The following is a 26,474-nucleotide window of genomic DNA, read 5'->3' as shown; positions in this document are numbered from 1 at the left end:
TAAAAAAATGCCTTATCTGCTAATCTTATGGTAAAGGGTGGAGAGATACAGTTTAGATAAATCTTCTGCTGGTAGGATTAGATAGGCAATCCAGATCAAAGTGAAAGAGTAAATCATTTGAGTCCCAGAGTAGTCCTGTAATGTTTTAAGGGAAGGCTTCACTGAGTGGTAGCACCTGGGCCTTAGAAAGAGAGAAGCATTTTTGATGGCCAGTGATGAAAAGGTAGCAAACATAATGTAGGCATAGGGGAGAGCCTAAAGTTTTGTTACATGGCTAAAAAGTTCAGTGGATAGAACACAGGATTGTTCACCTGATTTCAAATCCTTCCTTAAATACTTGGTGTATGAACCTATGAAGTCATTTAACCTCTCTGTTTATGTTTCCTTACCTGTAAAACAAAAATAATAACAGAACCTACTACAGAGGGCTATTGCTAGTATCAAAAGAGAAAACATGGAAAAGCCCACTGCAAATCTTAATGCTCTATAGAGATAATCCCCTGCATTATAGAGCAAGTAATGGCATTGTTTCCCTAGATAGTAGAATCTTTGAGAGGAGATAATTTGGAGAAAAATAAAAAAGGCTGCAAAGGCAGATTAGAGCCACAAGTTGGTTTTTTACATAAGGGAGCAATATGGTCAGATCCATATACTAGGAGAATCTACCTGTGTGGAGGACCAAATGAATCAAGGAGCCATTGAAGGCAGAAAGATGCATTAGGAAGCAATTATAATGGATATAATGGATTAGGGAAAAATAAAGAGAGGCTGAATGGAGATTGTGGCAGTTTAAAAGAGAACTCATTTTAATAGATTATAGCAGTGATAATACAAATAGAAATTAACAAAATGGATTAGATGGGATAGGGTTAAGGAAAAGAAAGAGTTGAAGATAATAGTGATTTTGAGTTTTGACAACTGATGACAATGATGCCTTCAAGAGAAAAAGTAGTGGAAAAGGAGCAGATTCAGCCTGGGAAGATTGAGTTTGAGGTACATAAGAAGAATGTCCAGATGAAGATGTATATAGCAAACACCTAGAATGCTGACCTGGTGTTCAAGGGATTAGGACTTTGTAATTATATCAGGATGTCATTTGTATAAAGATTATATCTGAAACCATGGACAGATAAGATTACCAAAAGAAATCATATACAAAAAAGGGGTCTCACTGGTATGGGACATCCCAAACTCTGGAAGTGTTCTAGGTCATAGAGGACATAAGAAATTCCTTTCTGCAACTTAAGAGGAACATCTCCCCACCTGGGACTTTCCCCTGATCTTCAATTAACATAGATATGCATCTCTCAGTTCCACTCTAATAAGCATCATGTGGTATCTAATTCTACAGATCATCCTTTATCCCCTCCTCCCCCCAACTCAATGAATTACCTCATTCCTAATTCATCCCATCCCCCTTTTCTTATCCTGTAAGGCCTGCAGTAAAAAGGGGTATAAAACCTCTAGACCAAACACCAGGTTTGGGACAGGTTACCCTTTGTAAGAATGCAAGACTCCAAAACTTGGTTTAAAAAATAAAAAGATAAATTTATTAATTTGGAAGCCATGTTGAAATGCCAGGAGACTCTGTAGGTGAAACACTGCCTCCCATTAGGAGATGGGTCTTGGGTTTTTTTATAACCCCTGTGACCATAGGGGTTATAGGCTAAGGAAGAGGGGAATGGGGGGAATCAGGAATGAGATAATTCACTGAGGTTGGGGGTATAAAAGATGTTCAGTGAAATTTGATGGATAAGATTATTTTCACCCAATGCTTATCAGAGTGGAACTGTATATCTGTTAGTTGAAGATCTAGGGGAAAGTCCAAAGAAGGGAGATGCATGCTCCTAGAAAGAAATTTCTTATGTCCCCTTGACCTATAAAACTTGTAGAATTTGGGATGTCCAGAGGGAAACCTGTACCCCCATATCAAATCTCCACAATTCTACTCCATTCTCACGAACACAGCAGACCAGGAAATATTTAATACTATACTCTTCTCATTATACATGGATCATTCCCAATTCTTTATTTCCAACACAAGTAATATGCCCTTAAAAACAATATTGTAAAAGAAAAGATGAGGGGAAACAATAGGCCTCTATTTTTATTGGCTCAATTTTATAGAAGCTCAAAATTTTTGCTTTATGAAATTTGTTACATGAAATATTTTACTTACATATTCTCCATATGTCTCTTGTGTTGGTGGTGGGGGAGGAGGCCGGTATCCTGTTGGGGGGACTCCTCTTGCTCTGGGGGTAAGAAGTCCTCTGCCACGGCTGACTGGGCCTCTACTGGGAGGTACTCCTCTTGGGGCTGGAGCACCTCTTGGTACACCTGCTGGCCGGGGTGCAACACCTCCCCTTCCCCTGTGAACAAAATGATTAATTGAATTTAATCCTCATAACATTGAATTCTAGCATGTCTAATTTTTATTTTCTCTAATTTCTGATGAAATAAAAATATGAAAACAGTGATAATCAGTTTTTGAAAAAGAAATAATCATTTCCTTCTACCAAAAAACAATTAAGATTTCAATCATTTATTCATTCAGCAATTACTTATTGATATCCTACATGTGCATATAATTGTTCTTGGCACTTAGTGAGACTTCAATTAAGCAGAAGTATAACTGAGCAAACTAATCCAATTTTTCAATACTTAAATATGTCATTTAATCAATGTGAATGTTGCCTCTAATTATATAGTTTGCTACCCTTCCATGGTTGCTTTTCCTCTATTCCTCTTGTCCATTCCTTCTCATGAATTCACCACAGGAGATTCTCACAACAATATAAAAGTCATTCTTTGCTTTCTTCTGAAATCATGAGATTACCAATGAAGCACTGGGGTTGTACACACACCATCCTTTGCTCTCACCATATTACCATACAACAGTGTGGTTAACTTTTACTTTTGCTATATTTATGAAGTTCTTCATTTTTAATATTTTAAGCTTGCTTACAGATACTATACACTCTTTTCCACTGACACTCATATTTAATTCTTTGAAGACTGCTTTGTTTCAAGATTCAGAGCAAAAAAAAAATACACAACGGGTAGAATATTGATATTAACAATATCAGCCTTTGTTTCATTAAAAGAGATTTGCATTTTCCTAAGGTAATCCAGTATGGTCTCCTCCAGTTTAATTCTAGGTCCAACTCATCATCAATCCATACTGTCTGTCTTACAAAGGCATACCAATGGCCAGTTTCCATAGGTTATTTATCCAATATATATAAAAATCTGGGTACAGATATTTTTCATATTCTTCATCATTCTTTTTGAGTAGTTTATGGATTCCTTATGGATCATGTTTTTAGGTTTGCCAGAACCAGGAAAATCTCATTTTCAAATAGAAACATATGAATGACTTCTTTATGCATAGAAGATCCTACTTTAAAAGTTGCACTCTGTGCTCTATCTCCTTCATTACCACAGCAAACACATCACTGGTAAACCTTTGTCAATATTAGTAGTCAGAAGATCATTATATCTTATTATATCTTCTAAAAAACCTTAAATGTTTTGATGTATGGATGGAAATCACATTTTGGATATAAGGCTTTTTAAGGCAGCAAAGCATTTTCTACAAAATAAAATTTTTTCATAACCAACAATTAATAAATATAGTATAATCCTGTATACTTTACATTCAGTCAGTGGATTGACAGTAAAGATGTGATCCATTATAGAATACTGTATATGAAAGCTTACCTAATCCCATGCTAATTCCCTAAGAAAGGATCCCCCTGATGTATGTGTTAATGAATTTCACACACACACCCAAAAAAATTTACAAAGAATGAAAGCAGGCATGTGGGTCAGTAATTTTTAAAATATATACTTGTTTGATTTTTTTATAGTATTAAATTAGTCTGAGAATTTCCCCCCACATACTTGTTATAGACCAACAGCTTCACAACTCTGTTTTATCTAGCAAGGACTTCCCCTACATGGTCCAATTCTGCTCCTTTCCCCATTTTTTTAAAACTTTGTAATAGCACTGTAATATGATAAAAGTTAATCAGAGAGTAACAAAACCCTGATACAAAAATGTTTGTTCATTAGACATCAATCACCTTGTTCTTATGGAATTGGTCTGAATGTCTTTTTTCTTTATTTCAAATGAGTAAGCACATATTAATAAGCATAAATAAGAACAGGGGGAAAGGGAAACAATAAAATAGTTTATTCTCAAAAATGTATATTTTCTAAAATTTTATTTTTTCTTAAAGTTCTTTTTTAAAAGGAACATGGCATCAAAGAGCCTGATTTGAAATGGGATGACCTGGATTCAAATCCCACCTCTGCTAACTATGTGGTCTTAGGATAATCAATCACTTATCCATTTTCAGTCCTAGTTTATTTAACTATAAAATAAAGCAGCCAGAATATATGACTTTCAAGTTTATTTCTAACCATTAATCTATGGGGACATCATACTGTGAACAGGTGGATTTGCCGGAGCTTGAAATTTAATATATTAAAAAAAGCACAGATATATGAAATAGCTAAATAACCATGCAAGTCAAGGTGAAATTAATTGCCAAAATGAGTCCTTTGAGTAGAAACTACTGTAGGAGTTCTCGGGAAAAAGTGTAAGAGTTGCTAGGGAATAGGCAAAGCAGGGGCACATTGTATGTGAAAGACTTGGAAAGTAGAAAAAATGATTCTTTTGGGGAAAGATGGAGATAACTCTCTCTAATAAGAGTACATGTATGTGACATAAGAACTGGTTGAAAAGTCAGTTCCAAAAGGTAATAATGACAAATGGGAAGGAAAATTCTGGAACTAAAATTTTTGATAGAACCTCAAATCCAGTTAAGAATATCCATTCTTTGTCACTGACCTCCTTGGGTATATGCCTTACAACCAAATCTTTGGGCCTAAAAGAATGGACATTTTAGTCACTTTCTTAGCTTAATTTAAAATTTTTTTACAAAATAATTGTATCACTTCATAGCCTCACCAATGGCATATTAACCATGTTTATCTTACCACTACCACTGTAATATTGATTATTCCCATCTTTTGTCATCTTTTTTTCTAATCTAATATATAAGAAGTGAATGCTCAATGAATTTGATTTGGATTTCTTTGTTATTAGTGATCTGGAGCAACCTTTCATTTGGTTATTAATATTTTCCTACTCTTTTGAGATAAGGTTGTCCAAAGTACTCTATGACTTTTTGGGTTTGGGAATGGGGATTTGGCCTTACATATTTTTGTTATTTCCTTATATATTGGATATGAAATTTTTGACAGTCATATAGAATGTAAAGGGTTTTATTGTTCCTTTGAAATTAACTACTTCTTATCTTAGTTAATTTTACTTATGCAAAAGCAATTAGATTATATGCAGATAGAATTATTTACTTTATTTTGTGATAAGTCCTATCACTTGATCCGTTAAGAACTAGTCCTTTACATTTAATTATGAAAGGTGAACAATCTGGTTATCTTAAAGTTAAAAAAAAACTTATTTGACCGTTAATGTTCAAGTCATGTGTCTTGTTATGTGGTATATGTTGTAGGGTATGGGTATAAACTGATCTCATGTTCCTCATGTAGTTTATTTCAGGGGTTTTCTGAATATCAGATAATTGGTTTCTATTTAAAAGAATTATTTGTTTCACTGACCTACATATTTATTTTTGAACCAGTACAAATATACATTATATTTACTTTGAAAGCATAATCTTATGGCTAGAAATGCTACTTTGCTCTTCATTTTTTACCTTAGAGATATAGATTTTTTCCCCAAAATAATTGTATTATCTAGCTCCAAAACTTCCTAGGAAATTTAGTGTATGATGAAATTTATAAATTAATTTAGGTTGTATTGGCATATTTATTATCAAGTTGCATTTAAGTTGTCTTTGATTTTTTAAGACATGCTCTATAATTATATTTATTCTGGTCTTGAGAATTAAGCATTGCATACAATAGAAAATGGACAGAGCTACTACATATGTTTGTAGAGGAGTGACTTGATTAGACCTCTGAATTAGGAAGATTGTCTTCACACTCACATGAAAGATTAGAAAAGGTATAAAGGCTGAATTTTAGGAAAGTAATCTTTTCTAAATTAATTATATTGAAGTAAACATTTACATTCATTAGCATTGGGAAGTTAGTATATTTCAATCTTTTTTCTGAATATATATGAAAGAGAATAGTTTCAGGTATACATACATAGGCTTAAAGCTAGTTGGATATGTTTGTCTTATGGATAAGAAAAACAAATGATCAAAAATCAATACACTAAAAGTATTTTCAACCCTTAAACTAATCATCATATCTGGCAGTCCCCACCCCCACTCTGATCTCACCAAAAAAAATGATAGAGAACTATAAGCATCATAAATAAAAATGGATGGATGTCAAATCAAGTCAATAAACATTAAGTTCGTACTGTGTACAAGGCATTGTATTTAGTGCTAGATACAAATAAAGTGAAAAACAAACAAATAGTCCCTGCTCTCAAGGAGCTAATGGTTTAGTAGGAGAGCAAATAATTATGTACAAACAAAATATATACAAGGTAAATTGGAGATAATCTTAAAAGGCACTATATTAAAGAGGATTGGAAAGGCTTTTTAGAGAAGGCAGAATTTTAGCTGGGACCTGAAGGAAAGCAAAGAGGCCAAGAGGCAGAGAAGAGGAAGATAATTTCAGGCGAAATGGAAAGCCAGTGAAATTTATGGAGTTGGGAGAGGAACAGTAAGGAGGTCAAAGTCATTAGATTACAGAATACTTGGAGCAGATTAGGGCATAAAATGACTGGAAAGATAGGAAAGAGCCAATGTATTAAGAGCTTTAATGTAACATGAAAGAAAACATCCTCCTTAATAAGAGCACATTTTAAAATATAACTCTAGATTTATGACTATATAGGGAAGTGGTTCACAAGTTCATACTCTTAAAACATTTGTTCTAAAGCTATTGCATGGACATTGGAGCTAAATAATTAAGTTTATGCAATCATGAAGTTCTTCTACCATTTTTTTAAAAAAAAAAAACGAAAACAGCATATATCCTCTAATAGTCTACTAAGTGGTATAAAAGCAGTTACTGACTGACTGCTCAATTATGTCCAAATGACTAAATTACCTCTGAACATTATTTCCTTTGGCTTACCCAGAAACAGCTGGGATTCAGCTGGGATTTGTTTGAGATGAACACTTGAGGTATAGCAAGAGTGTGTTACTGCTGTGCCAAATAGGTTTTAAGCAATTCCTTTCTCATTATCATACTACTGCTACCAAAAAAAAAATGTTCAAGTGCAAAGGAGTCTTCATGGTGTACTGAATAAAACACTCTGCTGGACATCAGAAACTAAGGGCTCCACAATGAACACAATATTTCAGCTGTTCAATAGTCAACAAGTCATTTTTGAAAGCCCTTACTTAGTGTATGGAGCAATGTATTAGATGCTTTTGGATCAAGAATATTTTACTATTGCGAGTACTAAAGTATTTAATTTCCAAAAGTAATTTCTAAATATTTAATGTGAAGTTCTCTTAATTTGTGCTATCATGAAAATACTTTAATCACCACCACTACCAAGAGTCATAAGCCTCTATCCTTTGAGGTAGAGATTCTCCCTTTTAGGCAGGTATCCCATGGAGACTAAATGCAGATAGGTCTCATTATATGACAAACTAACCAAAGTAGTGCTTCTGAGAGAAAAGAAGGGAAAACCAAGTAGTGACTAGGGAATAACTAAACGAATTGATATATATGTATTTTAGCCCATTTACATGGATTTGAAAAAATTCACAAGCATGATAAAGAGCTAATGAAGAATAACATAAACATAACTAGGAAAACCTTATATACAATGAATAAAATTCAACATTGTGTACTTTTAATGACTAAGCCTAGTGATGAAGAAGACATGAGAACATGTACCTGCATCTTTTGCAGAGACTGAAAAATCATGGGACTGGAATATGAGGCAGTCAGACTACCTAATGTTTATTTGTTGAACTGCCTTTTTTTATCTTTTTATTCAAAGAATACTTTAAGGCTATTTTTGAAAATTGAGATGATATGAAAAAAGGTATCAAAATAATCATTAAAATTTTCTAAAATTCTGAAGCTCTGTAAAGGGAGGCAATTATGTCTCAAAGCCTTTAAAGCAGGGGTCGGCAACGTATGGCTCTTTCTGCAGGAGCCATAAAGTCAATTTTTTTTTCAGGCGCTGTTACAGGAGCGGCACTGTGAGCACTGTACGGCTCTCACGGAATTACATTTTAACAAATGTGGCGTTTATGGCTCTCATGGCCAAAAAGGTTGCTGACCCCTGCTTTAAAGGATCTAAAAGGGCCACCTAGTGGACTAACCCCCTCTCCAATATCCAAGAAGAGGTTGTTCAGGCTTCCCTTAAATATCTTGTGAGATAGTACCCATTGTCTAAGGCAACCCACTACACTCTTGGATGATTCTAATTGTTATTAAATTTTTCCTTACCACCAAGTTGAAATCCACTACTCCTCATTGTCTGGAGTCCTGTAAAGAGTCTAATCTTTTTAAAATAAGATGGCACTTCCAAAACTTGAAGGGACAGAACATTTTTTTTCCTTTGATTATATCTTCTCTTCTCCAAGGTAATTATTTACATTTCTTGTAAGTGATCCTGGTGTGCCAGGGCAGTAACTTTGAATCTTTTAGAGATCTTTTTTTTTTTTTTTTACTTTGTCAATGCCCTTTCTAAAGTATGATATCCAGAACAAAGCAGCATTTTAGATGTGGTATGCCAATGGCTAAATTCATTGGGATTATCATTTCTCTTGTTCTGGACACTATACCTTATAGTGAAATTTGAGACTGAATTAATATTTTTTGTTGCCATGTCTCAATGTTGACATGAATGGTCTACTAAAATCCCAGCTCTATTTTGACATGAGCTACTTTCCTGCTAGATTTAAGAACCTCAAATCTTTGAAAAAGGAAAAAAAATGAATTTACAAATCTGAAATGATTTCATTTTCTAGTTTTCTATATTACCTTTGTGGCTTCATTGTTTGTGTTCTATTTAAAATACTATTCTTGAGTTTCTGAGATTTTTAGTATGGCCCTTAAGGTAATTTATGAGATTAAAGGACCTCAGCAATAATCAATTAAAAACAAAACTAATTAAAAAACTAAAATTATGACTCTACAATTCCACACACTCACATATTCCCTAAGTTGTAGTATACAGGGAAAAGGCAGTGTGTAAAAGGAAAAAGGCCACTGCTTTCAGAGTCAAAGAAAATGGAGCCAGCTTTCTTAATTAATTAATACCTGTGTTACTTTGAACAATTCAATTCAGTTCTTTGGCTTCGGTTTCCTCAGGTTAAAAAAATGAAGGTAAATGATTCCATTAAATTCTAAATCCTATGAACTTGTGTCAAATCCAGTTATTTCTTGTGTGTATATGTGTGTGTGTATTCATTTTTCTATGAGGCACATATTTTCAAGAGTTAGGAAGATGAATTCAAATCCAGACTCTAATACTTACTGTGTGACCCTGGGAAAATCATTTGACTTCAATATCCTCAACTACAAGATACAGATTAAGATAACATCTACCTCACAGGGTAACTGTGAGGATCAAATGAGATTTCTTAAGAAATATAAGTAAAGAGAAAAGAACCAAAGACCCAGTGAATTCTCAAGCTAGATTTATCCAAAGGAGGAAAATTCTAATAGAAAGAATGAATAATAGTCTGCAACTCTTAAAAAGTTTTAATCTGGAATTTTATCAACTATAAGACACTATTAGATCATTTGTTCTTTACTAATCCCTGTCCTTTAATTTAAAAACTATAGGGGGGCAGCTGGGTAGCTCAGTGGATTGAGAGTCAGGCCTAGAGACAGGAGGTCCTAGGTTCAAATCTGGCCTCAGACACTTCCCAGCTGTGTGACCCTGGGCAAGTCACTTGACCCCCGTTGTCCACCCTTATTACTCTTCCACCTATGAGCCAATACACAGAACTTAAGGGTTTAAAAATGCTAAAAAAACAAAACAAAACAAAACAAAAAAACTATAGCCCACTATAAAGTTTTTTATGAGAAAAAGTAATCAAGAGTTTCTAGAAGTTAATTATAATTTTCCAAGGGTCATTTATACTTTTGGTGATGGAGGTAGGAGTAAAGGGCAAAGAACAGATCTCTAGCTCCCAAAGCTTTTTTAAATAATGGTATAATATACATGTAACTCAGCCAAGGACGGTCCCAAGCCCGGCTGAAAAAGGAGGAGGGTTGGGAGCGAGGCTAGCAACCTCACCCCGTAAAAATCTCACTTGCTACAAAAACTGTGACCTCATTAAACCAACAAAACCAACTATCGCCTAGTCTGGAAGATTGCTCTCCATCAGAGTCCATGAAGCGTGCTCGTGAAAGTCTTTGGGAAGCCAGTTCGTTGCCAGACAAGCATTGAGCTGGAACCCACCAGGGAGGAGGAAAGTTGGAAGGTCAAAACAGACCTGGTGAAGATCTGCCGAAAACGAAACAAAAACAGTTGGAATGACATGGGCCCAGCTGGGGGAAGTTGCCCAGAACAGAGTCCGTTGGAGTGAGATGGTTGAGGCCCTATGCTCCTCTGGGAGCCAACAGGAATAATTAATAATAATAATAATAATAATAATAATAATAATACATGTAACTTTGAATTCTATAACGTCTCACTATAGGATAGTGTGGTGAAGTGGAGAGAGTGCCAGGTTGGAGTAAAAGGATGACTCTTCTTTCTGAGTTAAAATCTAGCTTCATAAACTTACTAGCTTTGTGACCACAGGGATATCACCTAACCATATTGCCTTTAGATTTCTCATCTATAAAATTAGTAGAAGGCAATGACAAACTGCTCCAATAACTTTTCCAAGAAAAGTCCCAATGGGGTCATGAAAAGCCAAATATAACCAAAGCAACTAAGCAACAAAATAAATATTAGTTTGGTGGTTGGTACTGTAAAAAAGTATTATCTGTCCAAGAACCAATGAGTGAACATATTACTAAGGGAAATATATTTAAATGATCTTTATTTTCTTGCTCTAAATAAAAGCAGACAGTGAAATGAAGTTGCACTAAAATGGAAAGATTGTTTGTTTCTCTAATGGGGAGAAAATTAAGGAATTACCAGGCTGGCTAAAGTGTCAAAGCAATATACTAGAAGAACAGAAATGAGAAAAATATATAGATTTTGTAAGTATTTTCCAAAGAAATTTAAACAATGGAAATTAGCTGTTAAAATAAGGAACCCGAAAGAATCTAGAAAACAGACTTGTACTTCTTAACAAGCAGAAAGAACAGTTTAAAGCAACACTATACATTTTAGACTAAAATAAAAGATCATCTAGAATCTAACAAAGAAGAATAACTTGAGACTTTGGTTTAGCTACATATGAAAAAAACAAACCTAATTGGATGAATAATTCCTGGTAACAATAAAATAATAAGAACTAACTTTTATAAAGTGCCTATTATGTACAAGTACTCTGCATAATAGCAATATTCTATAGTGGATCAAATCAGTAAAAAACTGACTTAATGGAGAGAATACAAGATTGTACTGTACTCATTAGTTTGTTAGTTATGAAAAAATATTTTATTTGGTAGAGAAAAATATTTCACTGTTTTTATTCCAAAAAGGTGACTTCTTTTTATATGTCAAAACATTCAAGATTTCTTTTGAAAACTATAACAAGAGGTTATGACCACTTCAATACAAAGGCATTAAAAAATGGAGAAAGAAGTAGGCTTGTCAAAGGTGTATTCACCATGCTGATGGAGAGGATGCAGTTCAAAATTCAACTTTTAAGAGCAGGATTCCCTATGTGGTCCTTCATGTTTCTACTTGCTCTAAACTAGTCTTTTTTTTTTTTTTAACTTTTACCTTCTATCTTATGAATACTGGGTATTGATTCTAATGCAGAAGAGCGGCAAGGGGTAGGCAATGGGGTTAAGTGACTTGCCCAGGGTCACACAGCTAGGAAGTGTCTGAGGCTAGATTTGAACCTGGATCTCCCATCTCTAGGCCTGGCTCTCAATCCACTGAGCTACCCAGATGACCCCTAAACTAGTCTTCTGCATGAGATCCACAACTACTAAAAAGAGCTGAACAATATATACTATTAGCAAAATGATGGAGAAACTTTGAGCTGCTAAGGCAGTGATTCCCAAAGTGGGAGCCACTGCCCCCTGGGCACTTGACTTTGGGCACTTCAAGTTCTCAACATAAAATTACAGTTTATTAAAGTATTACTCTTTGACAGTAGACTAGTAAATTTGCTGGGAAGAGAAATTATGTGTGTAGTTTCTCCTTAAATAACTTTGTGCAGAGGGAAATGGTTATTACTATCTAAAAGTTGTTCTTCTGCCCTCTCCCCAATATCCTTACAAAAGCTTTACAGCTTTAAGTGAGTCCTTTAGCAAATTGCCCTAGGCAGGAGTCCTAGTCATTGGCATTTAAAATGCAAGCCTCTTTTGATGATTATTCAGCTCAATTATTATTACTCAGTTTGTAGTATTTGTACCTTAGTTGCCATTATCCTCAAATGATTTAAAGCCTCCAGACCCCTACAGGGAGGCAACCATTTTGGAGAAAGAGTCTAGCATTTCCATTATCAAGTCATGACCAACTCCCACCATTGGTCAGAAAAATCAAGAGCACCACCTCTTCCCTCTGTCTCCAGCTCAATCTCTGCAGGTATCATAAAGAAAAACAATCCTTGTGAGAGAAAGGGCTTATTATCTCCCAGGAAAAACGAAGAGCAATGGAAGCAGCAAAAAAGTTCCAGACCACTGGCCCTGCATCCCTGACACCATCATAAAGAGTAACAGCTCTTATGGAAATGCAACCAGGGAAGCACCAGGCAAGGCTGTATCTCTTCCCACTCAATAAAACAGTTATTCTAGGAAAAGAAATCCTTGTAATCGACATGCCTGACACTGTCACTGTCAAAGAATTAAAATCAGAAATGGGCACTCTTTTATCATGGAAGCTGACAGTAAAGATTCATTACCATCATCCCTGTTTTGTTTGTGATCCCTAAGGACTAGCTTCCATTTGCCTTGTATCTGAAACCACTTCTGGGTGTTCTCTCCATCAGCAAAGCTGTCTTGCTTTTCTCTTTGTATACCCAGAAATTGGTTCAATGCATAAAGTTAATAAATGCTTTTATATTCATGCATTTTCAAAATTTATAGTGTTATATATATATATATATATNCCTGACACCATCATAAAGAGTAACAGCTCTTATGGAAATGCAACCAGGGAAGCACCAGGCAAGGCTGTATCTCCTCCCACTCAATAAAACAGTTATTCTAGGAAAAGAAATCCTTGTAATCGACATGCCTGACACTGTCACTGTCAAAGAATTAAAATCAGAAATGGGCACTCTTTTATCATGGAAGCTGACAGTAAAGATTCATTACCATCATCCCTGTTTTGTTTGTGATCCCTAAGGACTAGCTTCCATTTGCCTTGTATCTGAAACCACTTCTGGGTGTTCTCTCCATCAGCAAAGCTGTCTTGCTTTTCTCTTTGTATACCCAGAAATTGGTTCAATGCATAAAGTTAATAAATGCTTTTATATTCATGCATTTTCAAAATTTATAGTGTTTTATATATATATATATATTATTAAGGTATCACAAAATTGTAAATTGATACTAGGTTATTCTCAGGGAAAAAAAAGATTCAAAATTAAATGACAAGCCCAGTTATATAGCTGATTAAGAGTTCAAGGCAAAATTTGAACCCAGGTCTTCTTGATGCCATTATAGCTTTCCATTCACTTCATCACAGGGTCTCTCTTTACACACATCCATAAATGCTATAATGTGATAACTACTGATTCATTTGCACTATATTGGCCCTGAGTAAGCTATAAATCACATATGAGAGTAAGAAGATGGAAATACAGAATACCCTTGATAATTTAGGCCAATCAGGAAAACACAGATACCATGTGCTCACATGAACATTATCAACATGAACATTCTTCTATATTGTACTTTTATATAATAGTTCACAAAATTTTGAAAATTCATTTTTTTCTTTTGCTTACTCCTCCTAGAGTGCTCTAATGAATTATGAGAATGTAGATTTTATGAGTGCAAGAGTCCACTGAAGGTTTGTGGAGGTGAGGTGAGGTAGAGGCAGGAGAACTTGCTCATACATTGTAGCCTTATATTTTGTTAGATAATTACCTTTTTATTCCTTTACTTCAAGTGATTATTAATAACTTTATAATATATAATATAATATATAAATAAGATATATTACTTGGAGTATTGTATATTAATTTTGAAGCCTACATTTATGGCATTTTGGCCTGTCCAGTCTCTGCAATACACCCAATATGTGGTTCATCCACACTATGCCCAGTGAGGATAATGGGGAACCCCAGAGGTGTGATCAAATGATTCTAGATGGATGATGATACTGGGGAGGGGAAGAAACCTTAAAGAGTCTAGAGGTGAATTTTTAGCTTTTCAGACTCCATTACTAACTGTTTCAGGTTGTTCCCCTACAAATAGTGAAGGCATCTCTGTAACTCAGCTATTGGAATTGGAGAAAAGGATTCTTGAATTCAGTGCCTTTATGCTGTCACATATATTATATTTGCTGATTGTTTTAAAATTTAATTGTTTTTTAGTTCACATATTGATCTAATCTAATATATTCAGTTATACTATGTCACTTTCTGTTACTGTGTTTTGGCCATTAGCTATATATGCTGTTACATGTCTTTATTTGTATCTCCCCCTTTTACTGAAAGGAGAAAATACCATTATAAAAGCTCATAAATAACTTGCACAAACCCTTTTCCATGGCAAAACCATAAGTCCTTATGGATAGCTGGGTTTGTCACTAAATCCACTGAGGTTACATGTTGCCCAAATGGCCTTTTATTCCTTTTTTGCCTTTGTTAATTGCCACATAGATGATGATGGATGGACTCCATCAAAATGCTTACAACCTGTGTACAACCTTTGGAGAATTTAATGAGTTAAAAATTTAAATTTATTTTAAGGGGTCATAGTAAGTGATTTTTTTTAGCTATCAAGGAGAGCCACTACCTCTGACTAATCATTTCCCTGCCTCTGAGTTGTTTGTAACAAAAGGTAAAGGGTTCATTTGTTAGTTGAAGTGAAATGCAATGGTACTATTGTATTCCCAACCCCAACATTTATAAAAATGTAATGGATGGGACATCAGAAGAGATTTTCACTATTGTATTCCTAGCCTCCACACTGCAATGGATGGGACATATAAAGACATGCCGTTTACAGGTGTTTTAGTCTTATACCAAAGGAGGGAGGATTTCCCAAGGAGCTTGGTTACCTTGTGATGGGTTATAATCTCATTTGGAAGGTGGGAAGGTTTTCCTAAGGGGGCTTTGTAACCATTAGATGGTTTTCATTTTGTTTTTTTTTTCTTTTATATTTTTAACCTCTCTTGGGCAAAAACAGTGTGTCACTGATTGTGAACTATATATACTTTGGATTTTTTAGATTTTATTATTGTTTTTTCTTGCATGATCAATAGAGTATTTGAATTTTCTCTTTTCTCTCATTTTTTGTACTTGAAGCATATATTAATGGTTTTTTGGTTTTGCATTAAGTTTACAATATCCATTAGCCCTAATATTAATGCATACCCCAAAGCTTTAGATGGAAACATGCCATTGATTGTTAAATATTATGAGACTTTGATTAATGATTGTGTCTGATTCCAGAAGAAGGGATTACAAAAGAATCATTATACAGTGCCAAGAAGTACAAGGTCAAAGGAGACCAACCAATCCCAATAGAATTGATGAGAATCTGTACCAAGACAGAGGACAAGTTTGAAGAAGTGGCTGTTTGACAATGTCAGAAGCAGGGCTTTCCTGTGCCAGTTTCAGACAAAGTACCTCGGATTAGCAATAATTCTGGCTCCCCTATCCCTGAGAGTGAAGGTAAAACCAGATCAGGGAATGATATTCCCTATTTATTGCAAAAATTTAGTTCTTTTTTCTGTATCTCATAAGTGTGGCAATTTTCTGTAGTTCTGGCTACTGATTGGGTAAGTGCTGCAATGGTCCCACAGGCATATGGGACATAAATCACTTTATTAGGCCCTGATTCTAGGACCTGTTATAGGCTTATTCTTGCTTACTCAGAATTTTTATATACTATTTAATTTTGATTTGTTTCTTCTATTTGGTATTTCTTTATGTTTTTGACTTCCTTTTAACAACTGAGTCACATTACTCATAACTTAGCCATGTATCTCAGTGTGATCCTTGTTTTTCTAGTTCAAGAGTAATTTTAGGAAAAGAAACTTGCTACTTCCCTGAATCTAGAAAGTGAATTATTTGGAGAAGGTGCCATGGAAATGACTGCAGAAACCTCACACTGCACAAAAAGATCCAGAATGAAATTTGGGTTATAGTGAAATTGAACTGTGCGGGGTTGAACACATTTATTTTGAGTGCACACTCTTATGTCAAAGGGGACTGCCCCCTAATTGGGTTTTTGTCAATGTAGCGATCGTTTATTTTGTTCTTTTTCTCTTTTATTTCCCTCTTATCCCCAAATTATTGTAATTTTCCCTTAGAGAGTACAATATTATATGTACCTCTAGTTAAAGATCTTTAGAGATATAAGTTGTTTATGTGTACTGATTCCATGGGGAAACGAGGCATGTAAATCTGGGAGATTTCTACATGCTTGTTTTCCATGGGAATCACAAGGGAGATTGTGTAATTAGAATCTGTTACATAAAAACCAAGATTCCCAGCAACCCATGTTCCTTCTCATATCACATGCTGACGTATGACGTGTGATAGCACACTGTGGAGGTGAGGTGAGGGAGAGGCAGGAGAACTTGCTCACTTGGCCTTATATTTTGTTAGATAATTATCTTTTTTATTCCTTTACTTCAAGTGATTATTAATAAACTTTATAAAATATAAAATATTGGATATTAATTTAAATCCTACATTCTTGCACATAATTCTAATTTTGTAGAGGTTTTAAAGATCAAAGAATTAGAGAAAATCCCTATCCCTTCATCCTGTTGGTCACATTAGGCAAAATAACAATTTTTCAATTACCTTAAGAGATATTGTGATTTTCAAGTTTGTAGATGACATATAGATGGGAAAAATAATTAATGGTAGATGATAATTTGTGGATCAAAAAAATATTTTAAAAAAGCTAAACAGTATAATAATGAATAAGATAATTGAATCGATGAACAAGAATTTATTAAGCATCTACTATTTTCAAAGTACTTTTCCAAGTTGTATAAATTCAGGTATACAATGAAACTTAAATGAATTACTAATAAGTGAGTTTACATTATACAGAGGGAGAAAGCAAGTTAATACAGAATGCTAATATATAAAAAGTAATTAAAATGCAAGATAGTTTGGGATGGAGGCAAAACTATTAGACATTACTGTTAAATGAGTATTAGTAATATTTGATAGATCTAGAGATTAAAATATTATATAATACTACTACTATTATAGAACAATAAAAGCCATATAAAATATATTTATACAGCATACCTATGAAGTTAATACAAATATGTAAGGCAGTTAAATTCAAGGTTGTTTGAGAGAGCATTAGTAACAGTTGTTACTAATAAACCACTGGCAGGAATGCTTCATAGCTTCATGAGTGTAGGGGATATACAGCACTATTATAAGGCAAAGAGTGACCTGATATTTAGAAAATATAAAAAATGATTGGGGAAATCAGTAAAGGCTTTATGCAGAAAATAATGTTTAATAAAAATAACAAAGTCTTCTACGTGGATTTTAAAAATCAGCTTCATAAGCCCAAAATAAAGTTGTAGTGGCTAGGCAGTGAAAAATCTCAGATGTTTAGTGCACTGCAGTTTCAATCAACAGTGTGAAATGAAATACATAGAAATTAGTCACTATAAGTCTACTCTAGAAAGTATAAATATGATGAGTATAGAGAAGTATGAAAAGATTTAAATAAACTGATGAATAGTGAAGTAATAGCAATAAAAGAATATAGATCACCACAACGATATCAATAAAAACAACCATCACAAAGCAATCAAAGATGAATGTTGCAACATCATGAGCACAGCCTTAAAGAAAAATAAGAAGACCCTGGGTATTGGTTTTGCTGATTTTGTTTCTCCTCCAAAAATCCACCCCCACGCCCCCAGATTTTTCTTTTAGAATTTACTAGTCATATAGAATGACTCACTGGAAAGAGGAAGAGACGCAGAGGGAAATTTAGTGATGTAAAACAAAAGATAATGGAAAAATGTTTTTTAAAAATGCTTAGTTTTCACAAATGAAGAATTTGTCCTTTTGTCTTGTATAACACTTAAATCATGTTTAGAGTACTGTGTTCAGTTAACCAAAAATGTCTAAAAATGTCTAACTAGTATCAGAGCAGCCTAGGTTATGCTTCACATTCTATAAAATACTTCTCTTAGCCATCATCCGTTTTGCTGACTACTTGAGCACGTCTTGGAAAAGTAACAAATTTCTTGAGGGCAGAGACTTTTTCAAGTTTGTATCTATATCCCCAGAGTTTTGCACATAATAAATACAATTTAAAATTGTCCAATAAGTCATTAATTTGGCTTCATTCCTGTGACTGTTTTACCCAAGAATACTGTTACAGGAAAGCATATGGGGGAAGACAACCAGGAATGTTCAAATCATATGAGGATTTTGTGAAGGGATTATAAAGGAAATGAAGATGCTTATTCTAGAGGGAAGAGAAGTGAATAAGTATTTATTAAATAAATATTATATAAGTATCTCATTTAATTGTAACAAAAACCCTGGGAGGTAGATAATGTAGTTATTATATTCATTTCACACTTGAAAAAACTAGGGCAGATTATATGACTTGCCCAGGGTTGCATAAGGACTGAACTACTAGATCTGAATTCAAATATTTCTGTCTCCAGGCTCAGAGTTCTAATTCATAGTAACTAAGAAACTTATGAGGAAAGGGGAATTATCATACCTCTCTTTGTGTATTTTAAAAGCTATGATATGAAAGTGGGATTAAACTTTTTCTGATTTTCCCTCAAAACACAGAACTCGGAATAATGGCTTGAAGTTACAAGGAAACAAAGCTAAGCATGATATAAAGAGAGACCTTCTGATGATTAGACCTCTCAAAAATACAACAAAGCTAGAAAATATAATTGTTACCAAATTGTATTTTATATTAACAGGTTCCACAAGCACTATCATTTTCAACTACAAAGGTCAAGGACAAAATTGGTTAATTAATGTTAACAACTAAAGAAAAAAATGCAAAAGTTTATTAGAATTACATGGTATGTTAAATCTCAAAAGCAGTTAATAAAAAAAATTAACTCAAATTAGGTGAAATTTTGATGCCTACCTGGATAATGCAGGAGCTGGCACTCCTCGTGCTCGCATTGGTGGTTTTCCACGAACCACAGGAACATCTGCATTTTCTGAACCACCATTTAAGTATGTCAGTTCTTGGAGCTGTGCTTGCCTGATTTCATCATTATAATCCTGAAGAAAAGAGAAGTTTAACAAATCATTGTTTGGCTTATTTTTACTGTGAAGAAGATTTAAAAACAAAACCCAAAACTAAGTTTTCATACAGAAAAGGAAGCTGATAAAATGCAATCACAAGTCATTAATATAATTTCAAGTGAAATGAAAATGTTCTATATTATAATTCAAAAATCTAAATTAATCTAAAATATGCCAGTCTGCCTAGTCTTATAGAACTCCTTTATCTTATCATAATTATGAGATCAAATATCCTAAGCTCTTCTCACACTTTGCCCTGATATTATACATATTCTCCTTTGAGCTTGTATTTCATAGCTTAGCATCTTGCTGTAAAGCAGCAGAGCAGAGTGAATTCTGGGGCTTCAGCATAGCTCACACCCAGAATGTTTCTGAAGGGAGATTCTCATGGGGGAAAAGTTAATTGGTCATAAAGGGAAGATGAGGAAATTATGGTTTAGTATGAGATAAATTTGTAAATTGTTTGGTTGGTTTCACTAAGAGAGTACTATACCTTCATTGGTGGCATCTAGGAATAGGAAGGTTTAGATAAAGGGATATCTGAGTTCCCAGGTGCAGCTAAAACAAGCAATTAGGAGAGTCATAGCCAACTAGAGAATGCAATGATTTGGAGATGTTATTAAACATGGGGAAGATATGGAGAGGGAGAGACTTCATGACCTATGTTACAGTAACATGGCATTATCGTGGGAGGATAGGAAGATTTACAAAGACAGTAACAAAAAATGAATAGGAGAGGATGCTCAAATTTGATTCTTCAGAAGACTTAACACCATAACAAGCAGATGAAAAGGAACTTTGCCTATAATCTATGACACAGGAAATTAACATTTCTAAATTTCATGTAAAAACAAGAGGAAGTGGATAACAGAAAAGGGAGTTATTGGAATAAAAGAAAAATAAAGTCACTTAAAATAACAAGATGGAAGTAAAAAGTGAAGGGAAGATTTTGAACTATTCATTTAAAAAGACAATGTAAAATATGGGGGAACTATATATAAGTATCAAATAAATAAATAATAAAAATTTCATATAAATTCAAAAAATCTGAAAGTAAACAAACAAGATGAAAGGGAAGACAATCTATGGGAATAGATTAATGTGTCAAAGTACCATATCCCACATTAATAAAAGTACTTAAATATAAGAAATGGTTTTTTAAACTTGACCAAAAAATAGCAAACAAGGAGGCAACTGGGTGACTCAGAAGATTGAAAGCCAGGCCTGGAGGTCCTGGGTCCACATTGGGCTTCAGACACTCCCTAGCTGTGTGAGACACAGGGAAAGTAACTTAACACCCATTGTGTAGCCCTTACCACTCTTCTTTACATATGTGTGTGTGTGTGTGTGTGTGTATAAATTTTTTTTTTAGAAAAGTATTTTCCATGGTTACATGCTTCATCTTCTTACTCTCCCCTTCACCCCTCAAATTCACCCCCATTACCAACACCCATTTCTACTAGTTTCTTCAAGTGTCATCAAATCAAGACCTATTTCCATATTACTGATAGTTGCACTGGGGTGGTCTTTTAGAGTTTACATCCCAAATCATGTCCGCGTCAACCCATGTGCTCAAGCAGTTGTTTTTCTTCTGTGCTTCCATTCTTGTAGTTCTTCCTCTGAAAGTGGGTAGCGTTCTTTTTCATAAATCCCTCAGGATTGTCCTGGGTCATTTCATTGCTGCTAGTTCAGAAGTCCATTACATTCTATTTTACCACAGTGTATCAGTCTCTGTGTACAACGTTCTTCTGGCTCTGTTCCTTTCACTCTGCATCAATTCCTGGAGGTCTTTCCAGTTCAATGGAATTCCTCAAGTTCATTATTGAGCACAATAGTATTCCATCACCAACAGATACCACAATTTGTTCTGCCATTCTCCAATTGAAGGACATAGCCTCGTTTTCCAGTCTTTTGCCACCATAAAAGGCTTGGCAATAAATATTTTTATACATGTCTTTTTCCCTATGATCTCTTTAGGGTACAAACCCAACAATGGTATGGCTGGATCAAAGGGCAGGCAATCCTTTAGCGCTTTTTGGGCATAGTCAAAATTGCCATCCAGAATGGTTGGATCAATTTACAAGTCCACCAGCAAATCATTAATGTCCCAATTTTGCCACATCCCCTTCAACATTCATTACTCTCCCCGGTTTTCATTCTAGCCAATCTCCTAGGTATGAGGTGATACCTCAGAGTTGTTTTGATTTGCATTTCTCTAATTACTAGAGATTTAGAATACTTTCTCATGTGCTTATTGATACTTTTGATTTCTTTATCTGAAAATTGTCTATTCATGTCCCTTGCTCATTTATCAATTGGGGAATGGCTTCATTTTTTGTAACATTGATTTAGCTCCTTGTATATTTGAGTAATTAGACCTTTGTCAGAGTTTTTTGTTATAAAGATTTTTTCCAAGTTTGCCGTTTCCCTTCTGATTTTGGTTGCATTGTTTTTGTTTATACAAAAACTTTTTTACTTTAATGTAAAAATTATTTATTTTACATTTTGTAATTATATTCTAACTCTAGCTTTGTTTTAAAATTTTTCCTTTACCAGAAATCTAACGAGTATACTATTCTTTGTTTGCCTAATTTACTTATAGTTTCCTTCTTTATATTCAAATCATTCACCAATTCTGAATTATCTTGGTCTAGGATGTGAGATGCTGATCTAAACCTAATCTCTCCCATACTGTTTTCCAATTTTCTTAGCACTTTTTGTCAAATCGTGGATTTTTGTCCCAAAAGTTTGACTTTGTGTTTATCACAGACTGTCTTGCTGATGTCACTTACACCAAGTCTATTCCACTGATCCTCCCCCTTCTGTCTCTTAGCCAGTACCATATTGTTTCGATGACCACTGGTTTATAGTATAGTTTATCACTTGGTACTGCTAGGCCACCTTCCTTTCTGTTTTTTTTTTCTTTAATTACCTTGATATACTTGATCTTCTGTTCTTCCAAATGAACTTTGTTATCATTGTTTTCTAATTCCGTAAAAAAGTTTCTTGGTAGTTTCATAGGTATATGGCACTAAATAAGTAAATTAATCTGGGTACAATTGTCATTTTTATTATGTTAGCTCATCCTACCCATGAGCAATCAATGCTTTTCCAATAGTTTAGATCTAGTTTTAATTGTTTGGAAAGTGTTTTGTAGTTGTATTCATATAATTCACATAATAAATAAAACAAATACATTATGTAATAATGTAATGCGTTTGTTCTGGTAGATAGATTCCCAAGTATGTTATATTGTCTAGAATGATTTTAAATGTTATTTCTCTTTGCAACTCTTACTGCTGAGCTTTGTTGGAAATATCTAGAAATGCTGATGATTTATGTGCATTTATATTGTATCATGCAACTTTACAAAATTTGTTGATTATTTCTACTAGCTTTTTAGTTAATTCTCTAGGATTTTTTTTAAGTAGACCATTATATCATCTGCAAAGATTGATAGCTTCATCTCCTCATTGCCTATTTTAATGAAATCAATTTCTTTTTCTTCACTAATTGCTACTGCTAGTGTTTCTAGTACAAGGTTAAATAATAGAGGTGATAGTGGGCATCCTTTTTTCACTCTTGATCTTACTGGGAATGCTCCTCATTTATCCCCATTGCATATGATGCTTATTAATGGTTTTAGATATATACTGTTTATTATTTTTAGGAAAGGTCCTTCTATTCCTATACTTTTTATACTTTCTAGTGTTTTCAGTAGGAATGGGTGTTGTATTTTGTCAAAGGCTTTTTCAGCATCTATTGAGATAACCGTGTGATTTTTATTTTTTAGCTTGTTGATATGGTCAATTATGTGGATGGTTTTCCTAAAGTTGAACCATCCTTGTATTCCTGGTATAAACCCCACATGATCATAATAAATAACCCTTGTGATCACTTGCTGGAGTCTTTGTGCTAGTATTCTATTTAAGATTTTTCCATCTAGGTTCATTAGGGAGATTGGTCTGTAATTTTCTTTCTCTGTTTTTGATTTACCTGGCTTTGGGATCAGTACCATATGTGTGTCATAAAAGGAGTTCGGTAAAACTCCTTCTTTGCTTATTGTGTCAAATAGTTTGTATAGTATTGGAATTAGTTATTCTTTCAAGGTTTGACAGAATTCACTTGTGAATCCATCTGGTCCTGGGGATTTTTTCTTATGGAGTTCTTTGATGGCTTGCTCAATTTCTTTTTCTGATATAGGATTATTTAAGTGTTCTATTTCTTCTGCTGTTAATCTAGACAATTTATATTCTTGTAAATATTCACCCATATCACTGAGATTGCTATATTTATTGCCATATAATTGGGCAAAATAGTTTTTAATGATTGCCTTGACTTCCTCTTCATTAGAGGTGAGGTCTCCCTTTTTATCTTTGAAACTGATTATTTGGTTTCCTTTTTTAAATTAGATTGACCAGTTTTTTGTCAATTTTATTTATTTTTTCAAAGTACCAGCTTCTAGTCTTATTTATTAATTCAATAGTTCTTTTACTTTCAATTTTATTGATTTCTCCTTTGATTTTTAATAATCTCTAATTTAGTTTTTAACTGGAGATTTTTAATTTGTTCCCTTTATAGTTTTTTTTATTTGCCTGCCCAGTTTATTGATCTTTGCCCTCTCTAATTTATTATTCTATGCACTCAATGATATAAATTTCTCCTCGAGTACTGCTTTACCTGCATCCCACAGATTTTGGTAGGATGTCTCATCATTATCATTCTCTTCAATGAAATTATTAGTTGTTTCTATGATCTGTTCTTTATCTGATTTTGGAGCATCATACTATTTAATTTTCAATTAGTTTTTGATTTGCCTGTCCATGTGCCCTTATTGATTATTATTTTATTGCATTATGACCTGAAAGGTTACATTTATTATTTCTGCTCTTTTGCATCTGTTTGCCATGTTTCTATGCCCTAGTACATGGTCAATCTTTGTGAATGTACCATATAAAGCTGAAAATAAGGTGTATTTCTTTCTGTCCCTATTTATTTTTCTCCACATATCTATTGACTCTAATTTTTCTAGGATTTCATTTGCCTCTCTTATCTTTTTATTTTTTGGTTTGATTTATATGGATCTGTTATAGGAATATTTAGATCTCTCACTAGAATAGCTTTACTATCTATTTCCTCCTTGAGCTCTGCCAGTTTCTCCTTTAGAAATTTGGATGCTATCCCATTTGGTGCATACATGTTGAGCACTGTTATTTCCTCATTATCTACACTGCCTTTTATCATTCCCTATCTCTTTTAATCAGATCTATTTTTACTTTGTCTTTATGAGAAATCATGATTGCCACTCATGCCTTCTTTTTCTCAGTTGAAGCCCAAAAGATTTTGCTACAGCAATTGACCTTAACCCTCTATATGTCCACCTACCTCATGTGTGTTTCTTGTAGACAACATATGGTAGGATTTTGTTTTTTAATCCATTCTGCTATTTGCTTCTGTTTTATGAGCGAGTTCATCCCATTCATATTCAGGGTTATAATTATCAGCTATGTATTCCCTAACATTTTGGTATCCTCTCCTAGTTCTACCCCTTCATCTTATGCTATATCCTTTTAAACCAATGGTTTGTTTTAGACCAGTCCTCCTTGACCCCTCCCTTAGTTTACTACCCTTTCCACCCCCCCTCCCTTTCCCTCTTCTTATTTTTTAAGGCCTAATAAATTCTCTCCCCATTCTCTTCCCCTCCCCCTTATGAACTCCCCACCCCACTTCCCCCCTTGGTTCATCCTTTCTGACTATATCCGTAGGGTTAGATAGAATTTCATATCCCAATGGATCTAGTTACTCTTCCCTCTCAGGATTAATTCTGTTGAGAGTAAAGTTTAAGTATTTCCTATTAACGCTATCTTCTTCTCCTTCTTATAATAGTATTGATCCTCTCCCCTTCCCATGCCCTCTTTGTGTGGTAAAGATTATCCTATTTTTCTTATTCCTTCAAGTTACTCTTGGTGCCATCTTCTATTCCCCTCATACACACACTTTTTATCTCCCATATCATCTTAGACCATTTAGTGCTCCAACCTTTCCTTATGACTAATTCTTCTAATTACTATAATAATGAGTACATTTTTTAGAATTACACATAATATTTCTCCAAATATGAATACAAATAATTTGATCTTATTGAAGCCCTTGAAGAAGGCAATTTAAAGATAAGAGTTTTCTTTCTTTCCCCTCTTTCTTATTTACCTTTGCATGTTTCTCTTGGTTTTTGTCACTGGATATCAAACTTTCCATTTAGTGCTGGTCTTTTCTGTGCAAATACATGGAAATCTTCTATCTTGTTGAAATGCCCATACTTTTCCCTGGAAATATATAGTCAGTTTTGATGGGTAGGTGATCCTTGGCTGTAGACCCAATTCTCTTGAATTTCTGAATATCATGTTCCAAGCCTTGTGGTCCTGTAGTCTGGAGGATTCCAGATCCTGTGTAATCCTGATTGGTGTTCCTTGATATCTGTATTGTCTCTTTCTAGCTTCTTGTAATATTTTCTCCTTAACTTGGAACCTTTTGAATTTGGCTATTTAATTCCTGGGGGTTATCTTCTGAGGATTTTGTGTAGAGGATGTTCTATGGGCTCTTCCAATGTCTATTTTGCCCTCTTGTTCAAGGACATTAGGGCAGTTTTCTTGGATAATTTCTTGTACTACAATATCTAGATTTCTATTTGTCTCTGATTATTCCGAAGACCAATAATTCTCAAGCTGTCTCTTCTAGACCTTTTTTCTTGATCTATTATCTTCTCTCTGAGATATTTCATGTTTCCTTTTATTTTGCCAGTCTTTTGACTTTGCTTTATTAATTCTTGCTGTCTTGTGAGATCATTGGCTTCTACTTGCCCAAGTCTAGCCTTTAAAGACTGGTTTTGGGCTATAATCTTTTGGTTTT

General features: G+C 34.2%; 1 protein-coding gene across 1 annotated transcript in view; it reads right to left on the bottom strand.

Annotated features, from left to right (window-relative positions):
* Window positions 1–26,474, bottom strand: part of KHDRBS3 (KH RNA binding domain containing, signal transduction associated 3) — a 213,556-nt gene that overhangs the window by 41,705 nt on the left and 145,377 nt on the right. Inside the window, exons 5-6 of the mRNA XM_044669251.1 lie at window positions 19,405–19,544; window positions 2,180–2,369 (exon numbers count right to left, since the gene is read on the bottom strand). Coding sequence (XP_044525186.1) covers window positions 2,180–2,369; window positions 19,405–19,544 — 330 coding nt within the window. The remainder of the gene's footprint in view (window positions 1–2,179; window positions 2,370–19,404; window positions 19,545–26,474) is intronic.

The sequence above is a fragment of the Gracilinanus agilis genome, chromosome 1 (genome assembly GCF_016433145.1).
Source record: "Gracilinanus agilis isolate LMUSP501 chromosome 1, AgileGrace, whole genome shotgun sequence".
NCBI lineage: Eukaryota > Metazoa > Chordata > Mammalia > Didelphimorphia > Didelphidae > Gracilinanus > Gracilinanus agilis.
Note: the sequence above shows the minus strand (reverse complement) of the source record. Positions and strands in the feature narration are given on the sequence as shown.